The sequence below is a fragment of the Branchiostoma floridae genome, chromosome 19, assembly GCF_000003815.2.
Source record: "Branchiostoma floridae strain S238N-H82 chromosome 19, Bfl_VNyyK, whole genome shotgun sequence".
In the NCBI taxonomy this organism is placed as follows: Eukaryota; Metazoa; Chordata; class Leptocardii; order Amphioxiformes; family Branchiostomatidae; genus Branchiostoma; species Branchiostoma floridae.
Window position 1 is genome coordinate 5,521,761 of NC_049997.1, and position 20,551 is coordinate 5,542,311.

The 20,551-nt window shown below is 43.3% G+C and overlaps 1 protein-coding gene across 1 annotated transcript; it reads left to right on the forward strand.

The window, feature by feature from the left end:
• The first annotated feature begins 7,170 nt into the window (after nt 1–7,170).
• Nucleotides 7,171–19,413, forward strand: LOC118407117. Its single transcript, XM_035807536.1, has 3 exons — nt 7,171–7,174; nt 11,668–12,873; nt 19,328–19,413. Exons 1-3 carry the CDS (start codon nt 7,171–7,173, stop codon nt 19,411–19,413), a joined length of 1,296 nt encoding a protein of 431 aa, XP_035663429.1.
• The last annotated feature ends 1,138 nt before the right edge of the window (nt 19,414–20,551 follow it).

Sequence of the window (20,551 nt, forward strand, 5' to 3'; positions counted from 1 at the left end):
TAATTGATGACAGTTCAGCACCAAGGACAGTGTTGGTATTTCTGAACTGAGAAAACAAAGAAGGAAGAAAAGCCTAAGAGATGGGAAATACTAGCTTAAACCTAACACAAGTATTTTGGAAATAAAGAAGAAAATAACTCCATGTCGAGCTACCTCTTTCAAATTAAACCCGGGAAATATCCCCCGATTTGCTGTCTAAACTCGAGTGAGTGTTTTTTTTTTAATTAGAAGTATAATAGCATTGAAACTACTTTAAACTCTAAATCTATTAGCCAAATGATAGAATCGTCCATTAACCGTCAATATGTTGTGTATTCCAAATGTTATGACCATTGATAGCCGGTGAGTGACAAGGGAGACACATCAAATTACTTCACCGAGAAAACAAGATTTCACGTGGATCAAGAGCGACTTCTATCAATCCATTTCAGTACTGCAGCATTTTGTTTTACTTGCTGCAATAATATTATAGGTCGCTAGATGTCACCATTGTACCGTCCAGCACACAATGAGCATGGTCTATTGCAACAACCAGTTATTGATAAAGATGGAAACTTTCATGCCGATGAAGAATGCCGACTAGAGAATAACAACGAAGATAATCTCCTCAAAAACAACTACTACAGGAAATGATGCAAGTTGTCTCATTTTGTAGTACTAATAGACTAGCTTTCAAAATGATACCGTCTACCAACAGATGACTTTCTCTCCTTATCTGTGACTCCTCAAGGCTCGTACGGAGGTACTTCTCAATATTTATAACGCCATAGACCATAGTATACAAGCTCAAAGGTGGCATTTATTTATTCTTAGGCCACACCAGTTTAATTTGTTGCTTCTCGGATTTCCCGACCCATTTTTTTCTGATTTTGATTCCCAAGAAAAATAATTTGTAATTGTAGACCTGTAAAAAAACCATTCCAGGGGCACATACTGCTGAAAAGTATACTAGAGGTTGACATGGCACAAAAATTACCATTATGGTAATGGTAGTACTTAAAAATAAGTAAATGCAGCACACATAATTTCAGTAAAAAATAATTCCCTTTATACAGAACAGTGGTATCAAATCAAAGGAAGAGATTCATTGGATAAATCATGCCATGAAAAGCTGAAAACGTGACTTCTAACCTTGTTTTTTTTATGTTATATAAGCCTTATATGTTCAACCCAGACTTTTTTTGCAATTTTTTTTGACCAACCGCCCAAATAGCTTTCTGAAAAAATCCGAGAAGCAACAAATTACATTGGTGTGGCCTTATGATACAATATCATGGTTCAAACTCGGACTCTATGTAATCCTTGTGATAAAACAACGTGATATTAAAGAGTGGTTGCATCAAATTAAAGCTATACTGCCTCATTCGTACAATGTAACCTTTGACATCAAAGCTACGTTGTGGAATATACGTACCATTTCCAAATTTTTCAAACTCAAAATTTACATCATTGTTGTGTAACTTCGAGCATAATCTTTTGAATTGCTAAATATTTACAAGAAGATAGATACGTCTCTTTGGAAACTTGTAAAGACAAATACAACTAGAGTTCGGCGACCTCATACCTCCATGAATATTTAGAGCTTTTGTTAATTTCATGCAAATGACTTAACATTAACATGAATTATGCATGGTGTTGTTCATCATTGAAAAACGTACAGTACACATGTCACAAGTAAAATTCCCAATTCAAATCATTAATATCAAGTTGTTTTGCAATTTTTGCATGAATTATGCAAATAAATTCCTCATTTGCATATTTGATATCTGCATATGTTCCACTGATCATTTATCGAAGTTCAGTTATTACAAACAATGCAATTATGCAATGTCCTCATTAATTATGCAAATTAAGTCCTCATTTGCATAAAATGCCTATCATTTTGAACATCTTTGCCCAAGCTACCTGCATACCTAAAATGCAGGCAATCCGTCGTTCCTTTCTGCAGTTATCATCTTTGGAGTGTCTTGACAAAAACGCCCCTGCAGTTCCACAATTAAATGTTAGGGGACTGAAACTTGCCCCACTTTGTCATGACGCTAAAAGCTATCTACCACTTAAATGTCACGACCATATCACGTCTGGGACAAGAGATACATTGAAAAAACTGCTATGATAGAATATTCTCATTAATTATGCAAATGTACGCTTATTTTGCATAATTAGTATTTTATCTTGTACAACATTGTCTAAGGTATCTACATACCAAAAATCATGAAAATCCGTTGTTCCCTTCTTGAGTTATCCTCGTCAGAAGTTTTTGACAAAAATGCCCCTGCTATCTCTAGGGGGCCCAAACTTATGTCATTTCTTCCTGAGCACAAGAGCTGTCTAATACTAAAAAAATCGTGACCATAGCATGTTCAGAACACCGAGATAGCAAAACCGGAAGTTGCGCTGCAGTACCAAGGGGAGTCGCTAGGGGGTCCAAAATATAATCATTTCCAGCTTTTATCAGACACTACCAACACACAAAGTATGAAACCAATCCACCCAACCGTTCATGAGTTATTTTGTTTACACACACACACAGACAGACAGACAAACGCGGGGTAAAATATAACCTCCATGACATTTCATGGAGGTAATAAATATCTAATCTCCTGTCGAGTTCAAGCGTTGATTTGATAATCACAGCCCGTTAAGTCGACATAAGAATATTGAATATCTTATTGAATCCATACCCAATACTTATCATCCGTGTGTATCTTTACCACATATGATTTACATTGCTTTACAGTACAAAAGAAACAGAATCACTCTATGATCTATGTAATTTCAAAGTGTACTGTCGATGTCTCTGTACCCACTAAATTTCGTGGGTACAGAGACTCTTTGCTGCCCAGATACTGACCAAGTACAAAAAACCGTAACGTATACATGTATACTGAGATGCAACTGTGTCCACGTCCAATCCGCTAGGTGAAATGTCTAACAGTTAAACACCATCACGATAGCCTATACACGTAGAAAATGTGGACAAAAGTAGGCACGTCAACCAACAGTAACTAAGAACGTTTATTATCCTTCCTTGTCCAGCAAGAGTTTAGTCTTATATTATCATATACAAGGTAATAAATGGTTCTATTTACAATGTGAATATGGCGTCAGTGATCCGTTGTTGGAAGATAGGTGCTAAGCAAGTCGAGTGTACGTCTCTAGAAGTCTATGTGTCCTCCTGTAAACACTACACTGAGGAGAGCTTCGAGTTTCGTAGCTGGTCGTCATCAGCGATGTGGTGGTGTTTGGAGACGACTCGACCACGTTTCTTCTCGGAACGAGGATCAGCTGGTCATCATCTGCGCTGTGGTGGCGTTTGGAGACGACTCGTCCACGTTTCTTCTCGGAACGAGGATCAGCTGGTCATCATCTGCGCTGTGGTGGCGTTTGGAGACGACTCGTCCACGTTTCTTCTCGGAACGAGGATCAGCTGGTCATCATCTGCGCTGTGGTGGCGTTTGGAGACGACTCGTCCACCTTTTTTCTCGGAACGAGCGCTTCTTCCGGCATCTGGAACAGAACCCGGTCAGACTAAACATGTCTTTACAGTTTTCCACTTGAAACAGACATTAACAGTACTCTTGCATTGAAGATTTATGCCACACATCAAAACTAGTACGTATACCGCACGAATTCTTGCGAAAGTTCTAGATAGACATAACATATCGCTGTTGGGCTAGTACAAGAGGTGTACAGGTAAATGAATTTTAACCTGTTCCTATTTAAGAATGTTTGATGGATAAAATACACTTTGAGGACCAGAATATACATTATAAACGGAATGTGCTAGTTTAAAAGTTATTCAGTCATTTGAGGCACACAAGAGATGCGCAGGTAAATGAACGTTAGCATTCCTTACGCCATCAAGAACGACACGAGAAAGATGTGAGGGGAGGTTTCTTTCTTAAGACACCAGAACCCGTGCCACGGAGGCGCTGGCGACGTTACAGGAGATGTAAGACGTGATGCTGATGAAGACGGCCAGAATCAGGTTAATGACCTGCAGGGCGTCTTCAGCTGTGTTCCTGGAGTATTCAAGAAACAAACAAACAAACAAACAGGCATTCATGAGGCAAATTATGATTATCTGTTACCACCCAGGTTACGTCACACAGGTACATGTATACGTTTCAGATCTACGTTTAAGGACAAATGCTGATAACGGTATGAATCATCCTCTAAACATCTGCTTGGAGATTAGCGTAAATTGAGTACATTGCATTGGCCTTAATCGTCAAACAGTCCGTTACGTTCGAACGTACGTTTACGTTTACGTTTACGTACGTACGAACGACGTTTCAAGTCGGAAACGGACAGCTACAGTAGAATTCTACTATAACTGTCCGTTTCCGACTTGAAACAGATGTAAACAAGACTGTTTGATATAGATATGGGAAGCTAGCGTCGTAAAATGAATTTTTTTATTTAAACATTCATATTTTATGATATGCTATAAGTCTTAATCTATGCTCTCATCATCTCAATGGAGCTCCGGAGATATGTTAAAATCAGCAGTTCTTGAGTGATTTTTGTCCAAAAGTCTGATAGACAGTAAGATCTTAAAACCTGTTAACAAGGCATGCGTGTATGTGCGTATAAAGAACCATTGATTTTAATACTCAAGTTAGCAACGTATTGCTTCACTAAAATGTGATGACTGAATGATATTTTATTTACCAAAGACTAATCGTTTCCTCTATATACACACATTATAACGTTAAGTAAACATCTTTTTCACATATTTCGGTGTATAGCTAGGGGGCGGTGCCAATCACCATTTTATATGCATGTAGCCCTTAGGCCACACAGACAAAAAACATTGTGCGTATGGGGCTAGTCCATCTTTAGCTAAGTATGTTTAACTTCTATACTCTTTCTCATGCTGAGTGAAAGTGCTGAGAGAAAGCAGTTTGAAAGCAGTTTGAGCTATTTTCTTTCGCCTTTTGCATGACCCGGCCGAATCGGAGGTTTAAACATACGACTTTCCAATCGTAAATGCAAGGTGAGACACTGTGGGACAGGTAAGGTGATTTTTTCCCTATAGTTTTCTTTTTTTTCTAATTCTGCATAAATTCATCTACTAGTATTTTCTTGACTTGGTAAAATGTCCCAAACTGCTTGCATTTTTCTCACGATTGTTAGTATTTTGGATATGCATGTAAATAGATTATCGCCGACTTCCTTAGATCTGAGAGGGATATCTAATTTTCTTTCTTGATGTTATGGAGAACCCCCAATCAACCTTGAGGAGAAGATCCGGTGGGGGACGCCATCATCATCGCGTACTGCATCAAACGACCAGTGCAGCTTCTACGAGATCCTGCGCTTCAAATTCCTCATCAACCACACCATCGTTTCCATTTTGTTCAACTGTAGTGACGCTTCTTTAATCCAGCACCAACAATCTTATATATAATATACACACTTGTACTAAGCAAACAAAAATGATTATGACTTTATGCTAACGATATCAGCTACGGTGGCTTGGGTTGATATATAGAAAGATTATATAGCTCTTTATCTCATGTCAATACAGAGACCATGCGTATGTATATACAGAGTAAATTTGGCGCAAAAAAGTTCGGAGACATGAGTTAAGCCGACCATATCTCTATTGTCCCTTTTAATAGTTATATAGTATTGTGTTGTGCTGTGTATCATCAGAAAGCTCCTTTTTGTTTGGGCTGAAGCTTTGTTTAGTTGTTTGGTCCCGTTCCCCTAGCGCCTCTTTCGCGGCCTTCTACGAGCGCTGGCGTTTATTGTTGGGCGCAGACACGAATTTCCCGGCATAAAAACCTGTTGAATATGTCGCGAATTAGTGCTCACCAACAATAAACGCAAGCTATTGTGGAAGGCCGCGAAGAAGGCTAGGCTACCTTCTACTACGGAACTTACAAACAAAAGAGGATCACTTTCAAAGGCATGTCGCTCCAAATAAAAGCGAGTAGAGAACATTTACAAAACAAACACATAGACAAGTTTAGCCAAAGTAAAGTACTCGATCGGATCCTTTTATGCTTTTCAGTGCGCCGTGCAGCGCTAGCATTATTGGCGTTATGCATCGTCAGTGTGACCAACGTGACAGTTAGACTCCCCTAGCTGTAACGCAGTGACAGTGAATAAACATTATCAGACCAACCTAGGTGGTAATACAAATCTCATACCCATACACTGAACATTATGACTAATTCAAACTAAATATTGCAAGGGAATTAAGCCGGAAAGAAACTTCCACCTTTAAGTAAAACATTTGCTGAGAATCTACCTTAGTTCACAACTTCGATGAACAAAGATCAGACAGTTCGTTAAAATGTTGAGAAGGTTTTGCTTTTCCCCGGTCCCCCCCCCCCCCCCCAGCGATTCTTTGTGGTATATCCCACGAATGGTGTCCAATAAAGAATGCCATTGTGCAGGTGTAACTGACCATGTGCAGGTGTTAAGTTTCGGGGTCTACGATTGGTGCGGCCTTGAAAATCTGCTGACTAACATTTTGAAGCTATCAAACATATCCTAAATAAAATTATAAGTACATATACAAATACTTTCTACACTGGATGATTTAGTGCTAAACATTTTCACACAGGCAAACATCAGATAGAGGAAAACTTCCATGAGAAGATCGGCCAATGAGAAGGAGCGTAACAAGTGTCCCTTTCAATGTGCACTTTGACCTTATCCAGGGACGCTACCGTTAGCTGGTACTATCAAACTTGAAACCATGGGAGATGACGCACTTTTTTGATGTACAACGCAGGTAACGTGGGTTATTTATTGTGACCACATAAAAGATTATGTTCTTCCATCGCTATCTACAACAATACTTTCCAACTTTGTTAAAGTTGTAAACTTTTAGCAGCGCTATCAAGTTAAGTTTCACTTCCGGGCACAGGAAACATCCATTACTAGTGTAAAATTCGCACAAAATGTTAACATTTCGAGCACCTGCTGTAGTCTTTTTCCTCAAACCGATTTCAAAAGCATCCGAAGAATTGATTCTTCGTATTTTGTCGACCAAACTTCGCCAAGCCTTACGTACATTTATGGAAAAAGGCGTCTAACTACTGTGCATCGTGGAACCACAATACTTCCGCTTTTGTCGTCCTACTCAAACATCTCGTTTTCTCACCAGAAGCTGCGACTTCAAGACAACGTAGCAACTAACGGATAACCATGGGTAAGTAAGTAACGTTACTTGTTACCAGAAAATACCCTCTGCTGCCGCCAAGCTAATCTCCAAGCAGATGTAAGGCCCGACCCAGTGCTTTGCATATGTTTTGTAGCCTTTTAGGAGCAGCGGCGTTTATCATCTGTATGAGATATAGTTTTGGGTTTGTTGTTTGTTTGTCTGTGTTTCTGGATTTTTGAGGTCAGCATAACTCAAGAACCACTTGATGGATTACGATGATATCTGGTATGTGGGTAGGGTTGGGAAGACGAAGGTCAAGGTCAATTTTGGGCCCCTGGTATGTGACCTTGGCACTGCAGCAGAAATTCCGTTTTTTCTATCTTTTGACCTGGATGTGCTATGGTCTTGATTTTTTTGGTGGAAGATAGCTTGTAACGTAAGGAATATGTGGTGTATATTTGGGCCTCCTAGTACGTTGCTTTGGAACTGCAGGGGCATTTCTGTCAAAATGTTCTAAGGAGGATACCTGAAGAAGGGAACAACAATTTAACAAGGTAACATGGTATTTGGTATGAAGGTAGCTTAGACAGAGATGCATATCATCAAGTGCAAATTATGCAAACTGGCACTTAATTTGCATATTTAAATGCATGCAATGCAATTTTTTGTCTTTTCAAATTCAATTTTTAAGTCATTTTTACACACAGTAAGCTTAAATAACACTATCTCATTACATATCAACCTCATTGAGCAAAGTTGAGACGTCGTTGGGTGGTGAGAACTCATTGAAAATCTGAGTGCTGCACGTGCCATTATATCAAATTTTCAGAACGCACGCGAACATCATCCCAAATGATTCTGGAGATATCGTCACTTCATCGAATCAGGTTTTGTTTTACAAACAGGCAAATCAGGTTCAATGAGCTCGGTGACCTCACAAAAAATTTCCGACGGGAAACCATTAATGGCTCGATCCTGTGCTGATTTATTGAGGGACGCAATAAATCAAAGGGGGTCGTTTGCGGCATGTTTTAGCGTCCTTTAAAATGCTGAAAGTACGAAATAATGATACAAACTTAGCTTGGTGAAGTAAATGTCAATATCATACCGATTCTCTCATCCAGAATATTTCCAAGTTTAATGCACTAAAAATCGAACTAGGTGCCTTAAACCTATATTTGTAGTGTTAACCATTCAAGGGCTCAAATACTTGTAATATTTGTAGTTTGTGGCAGGTAGAACATTAACAGATACCAATTATGCAAATAGGTCCCTAATTTGCATGATTAATGTAAAAGTGCCATAATACGAGCGATCGCGATGATGTCACGGTGACGCAGTGCAAATAGCACATGTTTGGTAAAAGATTGATTTACATATTAGCCCGTAATTTGATCTGCTAATTTAAATATGAATTTTTAATCCAATATACTGAAGTCCTGGTAGGCACCAGCCGTCGAATACCCCAGATGTAAAGAACAACAGCGATCGCTCGTATTCTTCTAAGTGGTAAATGATTGGACAATCAACATTGCAACAGGAGTAAGTTACTGTAAATGCAGAAATATTCGCAGCGGTTTTATGTTCGTAGTTTGTATGGGGGTACGGACACTACTGGGGGTATGGACACTATTGGGGGTACGGACACTAGTGGGGGTATAGACACTACTGGGGGTACTGATACTAACTGGGGGTACTGACACTACTGGGGGTACGGACACTACTGGGGGTACGGACACTTCTATGTGTATGAACACTATTGTGGATACTGACTATTGTGGATATGGGGGTACGGACACTACTGGGGGTATGGACACTATTGGAGGTACGGACACTACTGGGGGTATGGACACGACTGGGGGTACTGATACTACTGGGGGTACTGACACTACTGGGGGTACTGACACTACTGGGGGTACTAACAGTACTGGGGGTACTGACACTTCTGGGGTACGGACACTACTGGGTGTATGGACACTACTGGGTGTACTGACACTACTGGGGGTACAGACACTTCTAGGTGTACGAACACTACTGTGGGTACTGACACTACGGGGGTACAGACACTACTGGGGGTACTGACACTACTGGGGGTACGGACACTACTGGGGATACGGACACTTCTGGGGTACGGACACTACTGGGGGTACGGACACTTCTAGGTGTACGAACACTACTGTGGGTACTGACACTACTGGGGGTACAGACACTACTAGGGGTACAGACACTACTGGGGGTACAGACACTACTGGGGGTACATACACTACTGGGGGTACAGACACTACTGGGGGTACGGACACTACTGGGGGTACGGACACTAATTGGGGTAGGACACTACTGGGGGTACGGACACTACTGGGGGTATGGACACTACTGGGGGTACGGACACTACTGGGGGTATGGGCACTACTGGGGGTATGGACACTACTTGGGGTATGGACATTACTGGGGGTACGAACACTACTGGGGGTACGGACACTACTGGGGGTACGAACACTTCTAGGTGTACGAACACTACTGTGGGTACTGACACTACTGGAGGTATGGACACTAATAGGGGTACAGACACTATTGGGGGTACGGACACTACTGGGGGTACAGACACTTCTGGGGGTACTGACACTACTGGGAGTACTAACACTTAACTGGGGGCACTGACAGTACTGAGGGTACAGACACTACTGGGGGTATAGACATTACTTGGGGTATGGACACTACTGGGGGCATAGACACTACTGGGGGTATGGACACTACGGGGGTATGGACACTACTTGGGGTACAGATACTACTGTGGGTACGGACACAACTGGGGGTACTGACACTACTGGGGTTACGGACACTACTGGGGATATAGACACTAAGGGGGGCATGGACACGAATGGACACTACAGTGGGAATGTACACTACTGGGGGCATGGACACTAATGGACACTACAGTGGGTATGGACATTACTGGGGTTATGGACACTACTGGGGGTACAGACACTACTGGGGGTACTGACACTATTGGGGGTACTGACACTGCTGGGGGTACAGACACTACTGGGGGTATGGACACTACTGGGGGTACAGACATTACTTGGGGTATGGACACTACTGAGGGCATAGACACTACTGGGGGTATGGACACTACCGGGGGTATGGACACTACTTGGGGTACAGATACTACTGTGGGTACGGACACAACTGGGGGTACTGACACTACTGGGGGTACTGACACTACTGGGGGTACAGAAACTCCTGTGGGGTACTGACACTACTGGGGGTACAGACACTACTGGGGGTACTGACACTACTGCGGGTACAGACACTACTGGGGGTACTGACAGTACTGAGGGTACAGAAACTACTGGGGGTACTGACAGTACTGAGGGTACAGACACTACTGGGGGTACGGACACTACTGGGGGTACAGACACTACTGGGGGTACAGACACTACTGGGGGTACTGACACTACTGGGGGTACTGACACTGCTGGGGGTACAGACACTACTGGGGGTATGGACACTACTGGGGGTATGGACACTACTGGGGGTACAGACATTACTGGGGGTACTGACACTACTGGGGGTACAGACACTACTGGGGGTACTGACAGTACTGAGGGTACAGACACTACTGGGGGTAGGGACACTACTGGGGGTACTGACACTACTGGGGGTACTGACACTACTGGGGGTACAGACACTACTGGGGGTACAGACACTACTGGGGGTACTGACACTAATGGGGGTACAGACACTACTGGGGGTACTGACACTACTGGGGGTACAGACACTATTGGGGGTACTGACACAACTGGGTGTATGGACACTACTGGGGGTACAGACATTACTGGGGGTACTGACACTACTGGGGTACAGACACTACTGGGGGTATGGACACTACTGGGGGTACAGACATTACTGGGGGTACTGACACTATTGGAGGTACTGACACTACTGGGGGTACAGACACTACTGGGGGTACTGACACTAATGGGGGTACAGACACTACTGGGGGTACAGACACTACTGGGGGTACTGACACTACTGGGGGTACAGACACTACTGGGGGTACTGACACTACTGGGGGTACAGACACTACTGGGGATACTGACACTACTGGGGGTACAGACACTACTGGGGGTACTGACACTACTGGGGGTACAGACACTACTGGGGGTACTGACACTACCGGGGGTACTGACACTACTGGGGGTACAGACACTACTGGGGGTACACTGTACAGACACTGCTGGGGGTACAGACACTGCTGGGGGTACGGACACTACTTGGGGTACAGACACTACTAGTTGTACGATTAGACTAACTGTATTCGGAAACCTCTCAATTATCAACTGACGTTGAAAAGAGCATTGCATGTGCCAAGGAGGTTATCCTCACATGTACCAAAATTAGGACCTGAGCCTAACGTGCTGCCGATTGTGCCATGGGATCTCACATAACATTCCAATTACTCACTGATTAAATACACTTGTTAAATGCATAGTTTTACATGTATGTTGAAGTAACAATAAATAAACTTCTCCTTGTAACAGAAAGCCTTGCTGTATTGCTGGTTCAGGATGAGTCCAATGCATCACAAGGCGAGATCTCCATAAATCCACAGCTGGGAAAAATACTCAAGGAGAATGCACAAGACATCCCTGTGTTTACTGCTGTTTTACAAGCAACTGAAGACGACAAAAAAGATGCACAGCAAGATGGAGTGGAATTGTTACTGCTTAAAATTGACCCATGTGACACAAGAACTGACCCATCACCTGGCTGGCTAACCTTTGACCACCGGTCCAAATACCCACATCTTCCCTCAAAGATTCGGAGCATTGTTGGGCATGCTGGTGTCACAAGTAGGGCAACAGTAGTGATAAAGAAAGAACGGTACCCAGATGCCAGAGTCATTCTCTTCTCTAGTGACATACCAGAGGACACCGAGTACTACAGGGGAGACGAGAAGGCCATGGGGATTGGGAAGAAGGAAGACTCCATCCTGCAAGATGCACAAGAGGCTGATGTGGTCTTTTCTCTTGGACACAAGACATTTGACCACTTTCAGAACCAGTTCAGAGCTATTCCCACCAGCAAGAGGCCACAACATTTCAAGTTTGTTCCAAGGCCTTCCAAGATCTTTGTAGATGCAGAGGCTGAATTCCAGGACACACAGACAATGGTGGTTCTGTCCATTGGTAGGGTGAATGGCGCTGAAAAACTGAAGGGATATGACCTTGCTGTTGAATCCCTGAGCATTGTTGCAGACAAGATGAAAGTCAGGTATCGTGTCATAGGAGTTGACGAAGATGACTTTCAAACACGCAACGCAATCCTTGAGCAATGTAAGTCAGCCAACTTACAAATAACCCTCCTCTCATATGGCACACAGAAGGACATCTGTAAAGAGATGATGCAGGCTCACCTGGTCCTGATGCCTTCTCGTGCTGAACCGTTCGGACTGGTCGGCCTGGAGGCCATCGCAGCTGGCGTTCCTGTTCTTGTATCCAGCAAATCAGGATTGACAGACTTCATCCGTGAACATGTAGATGAACTGCATCATTCCATTGTTGACATGGATGGAAGTGACAAAGATGCCACTGTAAAATACTTGGCTCACAGCATTGAGAAAATGCTGAAACAGAACAGAACAGAGTTCAAAACAGCAGCAAGGGGCAAACAGCAGCTTCTGTCCTTAAAGTGCTGGGAAGAGTCCCATCAGCAGTTCATCAAAGCCTGTACAAGTAGAGACACAGGTAAGTCAGTTTACATTAACTTTTTTGGCTATAGAAATCATTGACTGCCAAAACCATACAAGGTGAGGTGTAACATTTATCATCATTCTCATAACCCAAAATCTTTATTACCTTTGCCAGAATGGCTAAGGTTATATTTTCGGTCCGGTTGTGTGTTTTGCCCGTTTGTGAACAGCATAACAGCAAGAAGAGTTTGACGGATGCAGCTGATATTTGGTGGGTGGGTAGGGGTCTGGAAAATGAAGGAGTTGGATAATAGGCCCCCTATAGTGGCTTGCTAAGGTACTGCAGCGGAACCTCCATGCTTGATATCTCGGGTTCTGGACATGCTGTGGTCGTGATTTTTGAGCGGTAGGGAGCCCTTAAAGCAGAGAGTGATTGCTGCGAGTTTGGGCATCCTAGCGGCTTTGTTGGAAGTGCAGGCGCCGGTTTACTCGCAAACTTTTGTCCGCGGACAGCATAACTCGAGAAGACTTCGACGGACGCTGATGATATTTGGTGGGTGAGTAGGGGTCTGGAAAACGAAGGGGGTGTTCGATAACAGGCCCCCTAGCGGCTTGCCTTGGTACTGCAGCGCAACTTCCGGGTGTGTTTCCTCATCTTCTAAACATGCTATGGTCACGAATTTTGTGTGTTAGATAGCTCTTGTGCTCAGGAGTTAGTGACATAAGTTTGGGCCCCCTTGCAGCCAGTTTACGGGTAGCCGGGGCATTTTTGTCAAAAACTTCTGAAGCATTACAACCCCCCAGTCTGGTTTGGTTGATTCCACCCGTGGCAGCTGTGCAGCGCTGTTGACGCGTTGCTAAGGCCAATGGGTCAGGCTCCTTGACCTTTCCAGACAGGCGGACCGTACCATGTACATGTAGTTCAAAATGGGTAGGAATTTGTTGGTAAAATGGACTTTTTCATAACTCAAGAAGGGAACAATGGATTTTAATTATTTTTGGTATGTAGGTACCTTAGACAATGTTGTACAAAAAGAAATACTAGATATGCAGAATAAGAACACATTTGCATATTTAATTTAATGTGAATATTCCATCATAGCAGGGTCTTTTTAATGTATCTCTTATCCCAGACGTGATATGGTCTTGACATTTGGGTGGTAGATAGCTTCCAGTGTCATGACAAAGTGACATGGAGGTTATATTTACCTTTGCCAGAATGGCTAAGGTTATGTTTTAGGCTTGTGAGTCTGTGTGTCTGTGTGTGTGTGTTAACAGTGTAACTCAAGAAGCCTTGGATGGATCCCAATAATATTTGGTAGGTGGGTAGGGGTCTGGAAAACAAAGGTCAAGTTCGATAATGGGCCCCCTAGCGGCTTGCTAAGGTACTGCAGCAAAACCTCAATTTTTTTTATATCTCGTGTTCTGGGCTTGCTGTGGTTATGATTTTTGAGTGGTAGATAGCTCTTGGGGCAGAGAGTAAGTGCTGCAAGTTTGGACTCCCTAGCGGCTTGTTTGGAACTGCAGTCGCCAATTTCCTTTCAAACTTTGGACGAGAATAACTCGAGAACGTGTTGATGGATCGTCATGGTTTTGGTATGTAGATAACCCAAGTAACAATGAATGTACACAATGGAATACTAATTATGCAAATCAGCAACTAATTTGCATAATTAATGAGGAAAGTTCATAAATCCACTGCATTTCATGATAGGACTTTCAAACTTATATAGATGACGAAGAGAGAAATATGAACGCATATCAATTATATGACTGGTTTATTTTGAAATTCAACAAATTGACAATGACATTGCAGCCACACGACTGAATTGCGACTTGTCATTACAAACCGTTAACATCAAAGTGGTTAAAATCGAGGCAATAACATAGTTCTTAAAAGGCATTTCAGACCGACAAATTAAAAAAGTATTGGGATAAAATGAAGTGTCATTACCAAAACATTTAAGATAGAATTTACTTAACACAGTAATATCAGTATATAGCTATTCAAAATACATAATGCTATTTGGTACAAAAACACTGAGGTGACAATTACTCGTTCAAAAGGCGGACCATGAAGGGTACAGCGCTGTTGCGATAGCGTTCAGTTCTACAGCGAGTAGTGTTCAGTTTGTGGGATGATCTTGTCAGTCTGCCACTGATCTCACCTCTGGCTGGTGGCAGTAAGTGCAAGAAATGTTCAGACTGTCTGAGAGAGTTAGCAAAGTTTTTTATCAGGTCAAGACGTCGTGCTTGTAGAGAAGGTAGTCCCAAGTCAGAACAGGCATCGGTGTAAGACGTGTAGTTGTGCCCCAGTATAATACGCACAGCTCTCCGTTGGACCTTCTCTATCCTGTCACTAAGTGCAGTGGTGAGCCCGGAATGCCAGACAGGGGCACAATACTCCAGGACTGGTCGGATGTAAGACACATACACTGTGACAAGGTCGTCGATGGATACGTGAAAGTGTTTCAGTTTGCGGAGGAGGCACAGACGTCGACTTGATTTGCTACAAATGGAGTCGACATGGGAGTTCCATCGTAAATCAGACTGAAGCAGCACACCCAGGATTTTCATAACTACAACCTGTTGGAGCTCTGTGTTGTCGATCGTGAGAGGAGGTGTTGGGTACGGGGTCTTCCTGAATTGAATATGCATGACTTGACACTTCTTGGGATGCAGTTTCATATGGCTGGTTCGAGACCAGTTGTCCAAGTCGTTCAAGTCCTGCTGCATACTTGAAGGATTTAAGTTGGGGGTTCTTATTTCCAACAAATTCAGGTCATCAACGAATTTCCAGCGTTTGGAGGCAGCCTGATGTGCGGCGCTGTTGATATACGCAAGGAAAATCAAAGGCCCGAGTAGAGTCCCCTGGGGTAACCCACAGGTCACCTTCAAGCTGTCGGAAAGTGTTCCGTGGTAACGTACAGCCTGGCTCCTGTTAGAGAGGAAGTCTACAATCCATCTTGTCACGGAGGGGCGCAGGCCGAGATCAAGCAGACGTTGGATAGCAAGGTTATGACACACACGATCGAAGGCCTTGCTATAATCGGTTGAAACAAGAGAACACAGGACGCCGGGTTTATCGGTGGCTTTGAAAACCTCGTTGGTCAAATCTAGAAGGCAGTGTGTTGTCGATTTGCCCTTGAGGCAGCCGTACTGTTGAACATCGATTTGAGGAACGATGTCGGTCAACACCCACCGCGAGACAAAACGTTCGGCAACTTTCGCTAGCAGGGATGTCAAGGAGATCGGACGAAGTTCGGTTATCGAAGGAGGTTTTGTCTTAGGTATTGGAACAATGACCGCACATTTCCATTCGTCCGGCACTAAGCCTTGTTGGAGGGAGCTATTGAGAATGTCGGTGAAGGGTTCGCTCAGTTCACACGCAAATTCTTTGATTATTTTACCAGGTATGCCATCTGGTCCAGCTGCTTTGCGTGTTTTGACCCTTTGTAGTTCTTTGTAGACATCCCAGGGTTGAACACATGGTGCCGGAAACGAAGGTAAGTACGCGGGCAGTGCTGTTGTGTCGATGGCAGGTAGAGACTGTATCACTGATCCGAGTGTTTTGTTAATCTCCATGGCAATACCGGGTTTGTCATCGGGGGCGAACCCATTGATGTGAATGACCGGTTCGGAACAGGATGAGTTCATCATGGTTTTTATCTCCTTGTACCACTGTGTGATATTGTCCTTCTTCATAGACTTTACTTTGGAGTTGTAGTAGGTCCCTTTTAAGTCCCCGATTTTCCTTTGGACTTTGTTCCTAAGGTGTTTCCAGGTGGAATCATCATTCCTGGCAAAGGCTTGTTGTCTGCGATGTATGAGGGATTTGACCTCAGCTGACAGCCAAGGCTTGTCTTGGTGGTGAGAACGGGAAACCTTTAATGGGAAGAAGTGATCGATTTGACCTTGGAGCGTCGTGTACATAGCTCGGGATTTGTCACAAACGGAGGTAGCGGTGTAGACTTCAGACCAGCGATGAGATGTAATCCATTGCCCGAATAGTCGCAATGCTGAGTCTTTGATAGGTCTGTACACACGTCTCACTGTCCTGTTGATCACGGTTCTAGTTTTAGGTTGAAAGTCCACCGTGTTGTGATCACTAGTTCCTAAGGGAGGTGAGATGGTCGGAGGTAAGTAGTGCGATGCCAGGTTGGTGATCAGGAGATCCAAAGTGACTTGGCCTCTCGTGGGTTGCTTCACCACCTGGCACAGGTTGTGGCTTGCACACACTCTTGTTACGTCGACCCGATTAAAGTCACCAGCAACGGCTATCCCTATGTCAGGATACTTCACACGGAGAGAGTCAATCGTATCCACTAAGTGATCGACAAGTAGCTCGTCGTGACCGGAGTTAGGTGGAGAGTACACGGCACAAACGGCTAGGCTGGAAACGTTCCGTGGAAGACGGTACGGCCGGATCTTAACCCACAAACACTCGAGTTCGTCAGGAACGAAGGTGTCGAGAAGACTTGACGGGAGGCTGTCTTTCACATAAACGGCGACGCCGCCTCCTCGACGATCGGGACGACATTTGGAGAACACCGAAAAACCGTCGACTGACATAAGCTGGTCGGGTGTTGCAGGGGTAAACCACGTCTCGGAGACTACGGCTATGTCAGTGTTGTTAATCGAAAGTACGGACTGGAACTCGTCCAGTTTGTTTAACAGCGATCTTGGGTTAAAGATCTGGAATGTTGGTAGCTGATAACCACACCTGGGTCTGTTGTTGTTTACATTCCGCCGGGGCGCCTTGGTACGATCACAGGTGATAGGACGCAGGTAACGCTTGTTGAATGGATCAGGGCCACATAGAAAGTCCGACGCTGATTTACATATCAAAGGGTGATCACTTTGCAGAGATGGGGAGGGTCGATTTCCAACAATTGTAGAGATATTACGAGCAAAGTTTGTACCTGCTTTCCTTCCTCTCGGTCTACCTCTTTTGAATAGTCCGTAGGTTTTCAGCTTTTCCTTGGCTTGTACGTCGATGAAACCCTGTGTACATCGCCGCAGGCCTCTCAGGAATCCAGCGGAGTAACGTAGAACTCCAATGGACGCCATTTCAGAAGACAGAGATCGGCCACACAGCACGAACAGACGTCGGATACTCCTCCAAAAGTCCGCACAGCACGAAACAAACAGACACCAAACGGTTTACAGGACGGTTAGACATACACTACGTAAATATTGCACTTCAAAGTGTTCAGAAATAAGGATGCAGACACCTTAGACGCTAGAGTAGGGGAGAGCTCAAAAGCTTGCGGCTGCCCTACACGAGCGCCACCTATCGAAATTATGCAAATGACGGCCTCATTTTCGGATCGTCATGATTTTTGGCATGTAGTGAGCTGAAGTAAAAACTTATATAATGAGATACTAGTTATGCAAATTAACAGCTTATTTGCATAATCAATGAGGAAATTTGATAAATCCACTGCATTCTGGGACTTTCAAACTTCTCACATATGTAACTGAGAAAGATGGCAGAGAGACATGTTTGGGTCCACTAAACGTCTTTTCTTGAACTGCAGGAGCCGGTTTTGTTTCCTACTTTGAAAGAGAATAAGTAAAAAAGGGATGAAAGGATCATCGTGATTTTTGGTATGCTGATAGCTTAAATGATGCTTGATACAATTTAATATCATTATGTAAATAGGGATCTAATTTGTACAATAAGCAATGGCGAAATGTTATGAACCAACTCCAGGCATATAAAATAAAATGTAATGAGTAACACATTTAATAATATGTCTACAGACATCATTCTACATAACAAACCTGGTTTATTTGGCAAAGGTATGTGTTCGTGGAACTCTAGTTGAAGCTAAAATCATATTATACAATTTTAAGAACCATTACACCTTTTATGTATAGTATATGCCTTTAATTTGGTTCAAATTGTTTCATGGATGTAACATCTATTACCATAACTTTTCAAGTTTATTGCAATTTCTCAAGCGATATTAATTTAACAAATGATCAACGCATAATTTTTCCCAGTTACGATCAATAAGTTCTCAGCCTCACACATAAATAATAAGCACAACAGAGCAATATCCACCGAATTTCAAATCATTGCAGCCATTACTCTCCAGGCAACGCCTCTTTTAAAACTAGTAGGCAAGTGGTTAGAAAAACAAGGGTGTAATATTGTGCTTAGTAAAAGTGTTATTTAAGCAGAAGTGTTCCCTTTTCACACATGGATGATTTTGGAACTGTCTATTGTTGCATGGGGGGGGGAATGGCTGAAATATGCTGTATTTGCTCTCAAGCAAATGTCTGCCTTTCTAGTTGTTTATGAATGCATCGATATCAAAACCATTCAAAGTGTGTTGAACATGTGGATGTCTGAAGTGTGCATACCTCAGAAATTACTGTTGCTGCACAGTCAAGTAGATTTCCTTAAATTCATCGCTTATTTATTTCATGGTATTATGATTAGTGTCGGTATTATGGTAATGAATGTTACATGCATCTAACAACTTGAAATGTGCCCACAGATACTGGTGCAAAACAGCCTGCTACAGGCCAGGAGCAGAGTGCAGTACATGGTGAGGAGATAGAGGAAGGTACGAAAAGCTTCTGAATCAGTATCTGTCACCAACAGTTGTCAACTTGAAGGTACATGTACCTGCATTATGAAGGTCACAAAATCATCTTCAGTTGATAATGATTGAATTTTTGAGCAAAATATAACAGCAATGATTGGCACTTAACAGACCCCTTTTGTTACTTTCATTATTAAGATTGCAGGGCTGCATTGTATATTGCTTTATGTCATACCTGTGACGCGAAAACATTCGATACGGGTGTTCCGGACCGGATGATAACTTTCCGTACGGCCCGGCCTTATCACACGCGCTCCATTCGAATAAATCGAACTGTTTCGAGTGGGCCGATTACGGCGCCATCGAAAGTTCGAATACCTGATTCGGACGTCTGAACATTACTGTTGCAACGGTTTTTTTTCGAGGGCAACAAATTTGTTCAACTTCTGGCGCATTTCACATCAAAAACAGTAGTTTTCTCAGGTGGGTATGACATAAATAAAATACAACACGGTGTATTCCGCATCACCCTCGGTCTCAGCCCTCCCACGGGTCGGACCACCCTCCGGCCTTCGGGCGATCCGACCCGCGGTCGGGCTGATACCTTGAGCGATACGGAATACACCGTGTTGTATTCTATATGTATTTCCATTGTTGAAAAATGTAACGTTTTTGACGGTGCAAACCAAAAATTGAAGGCTTTTAAGTTGCACCAAACAGATGAAGTAGTGAATTGCTGACTTTTTTCACGTCTTAAATGTTGATAGAACAAAGTACTTATAATAGAACCAGTATAAGAAGTTACTGTACACTAGTAAAAGCTAGCCTGGGTACCATCCGGATAGTAGTTCGCTCCTATGTTCGCTTCTGCTATCCGTCTGGAGACGTGCGCATTCAAACCTTTTGGTGGTAAAATCAGTTAATGAGCGAATCAAGGAATGGGTTCTAGAGCACTCGTTCGATGGCAACAGGACAGAGGGCTTGTCCGGTGTTGGAACACCGGTTCGAACGAGCGCTTGAACCCATTCCGTAATTCGGTCATGTGTAGGGACCAATCAGCGCCTGCTTCCACTTTTTGTACGATTCCAGATGCTAAGATGGTCCGCGTTCCCAGACGGAAACACAGAGAAGCGACTGTATATAGTGTATAATGAATGTCAGAGCTAGAAGCGACTG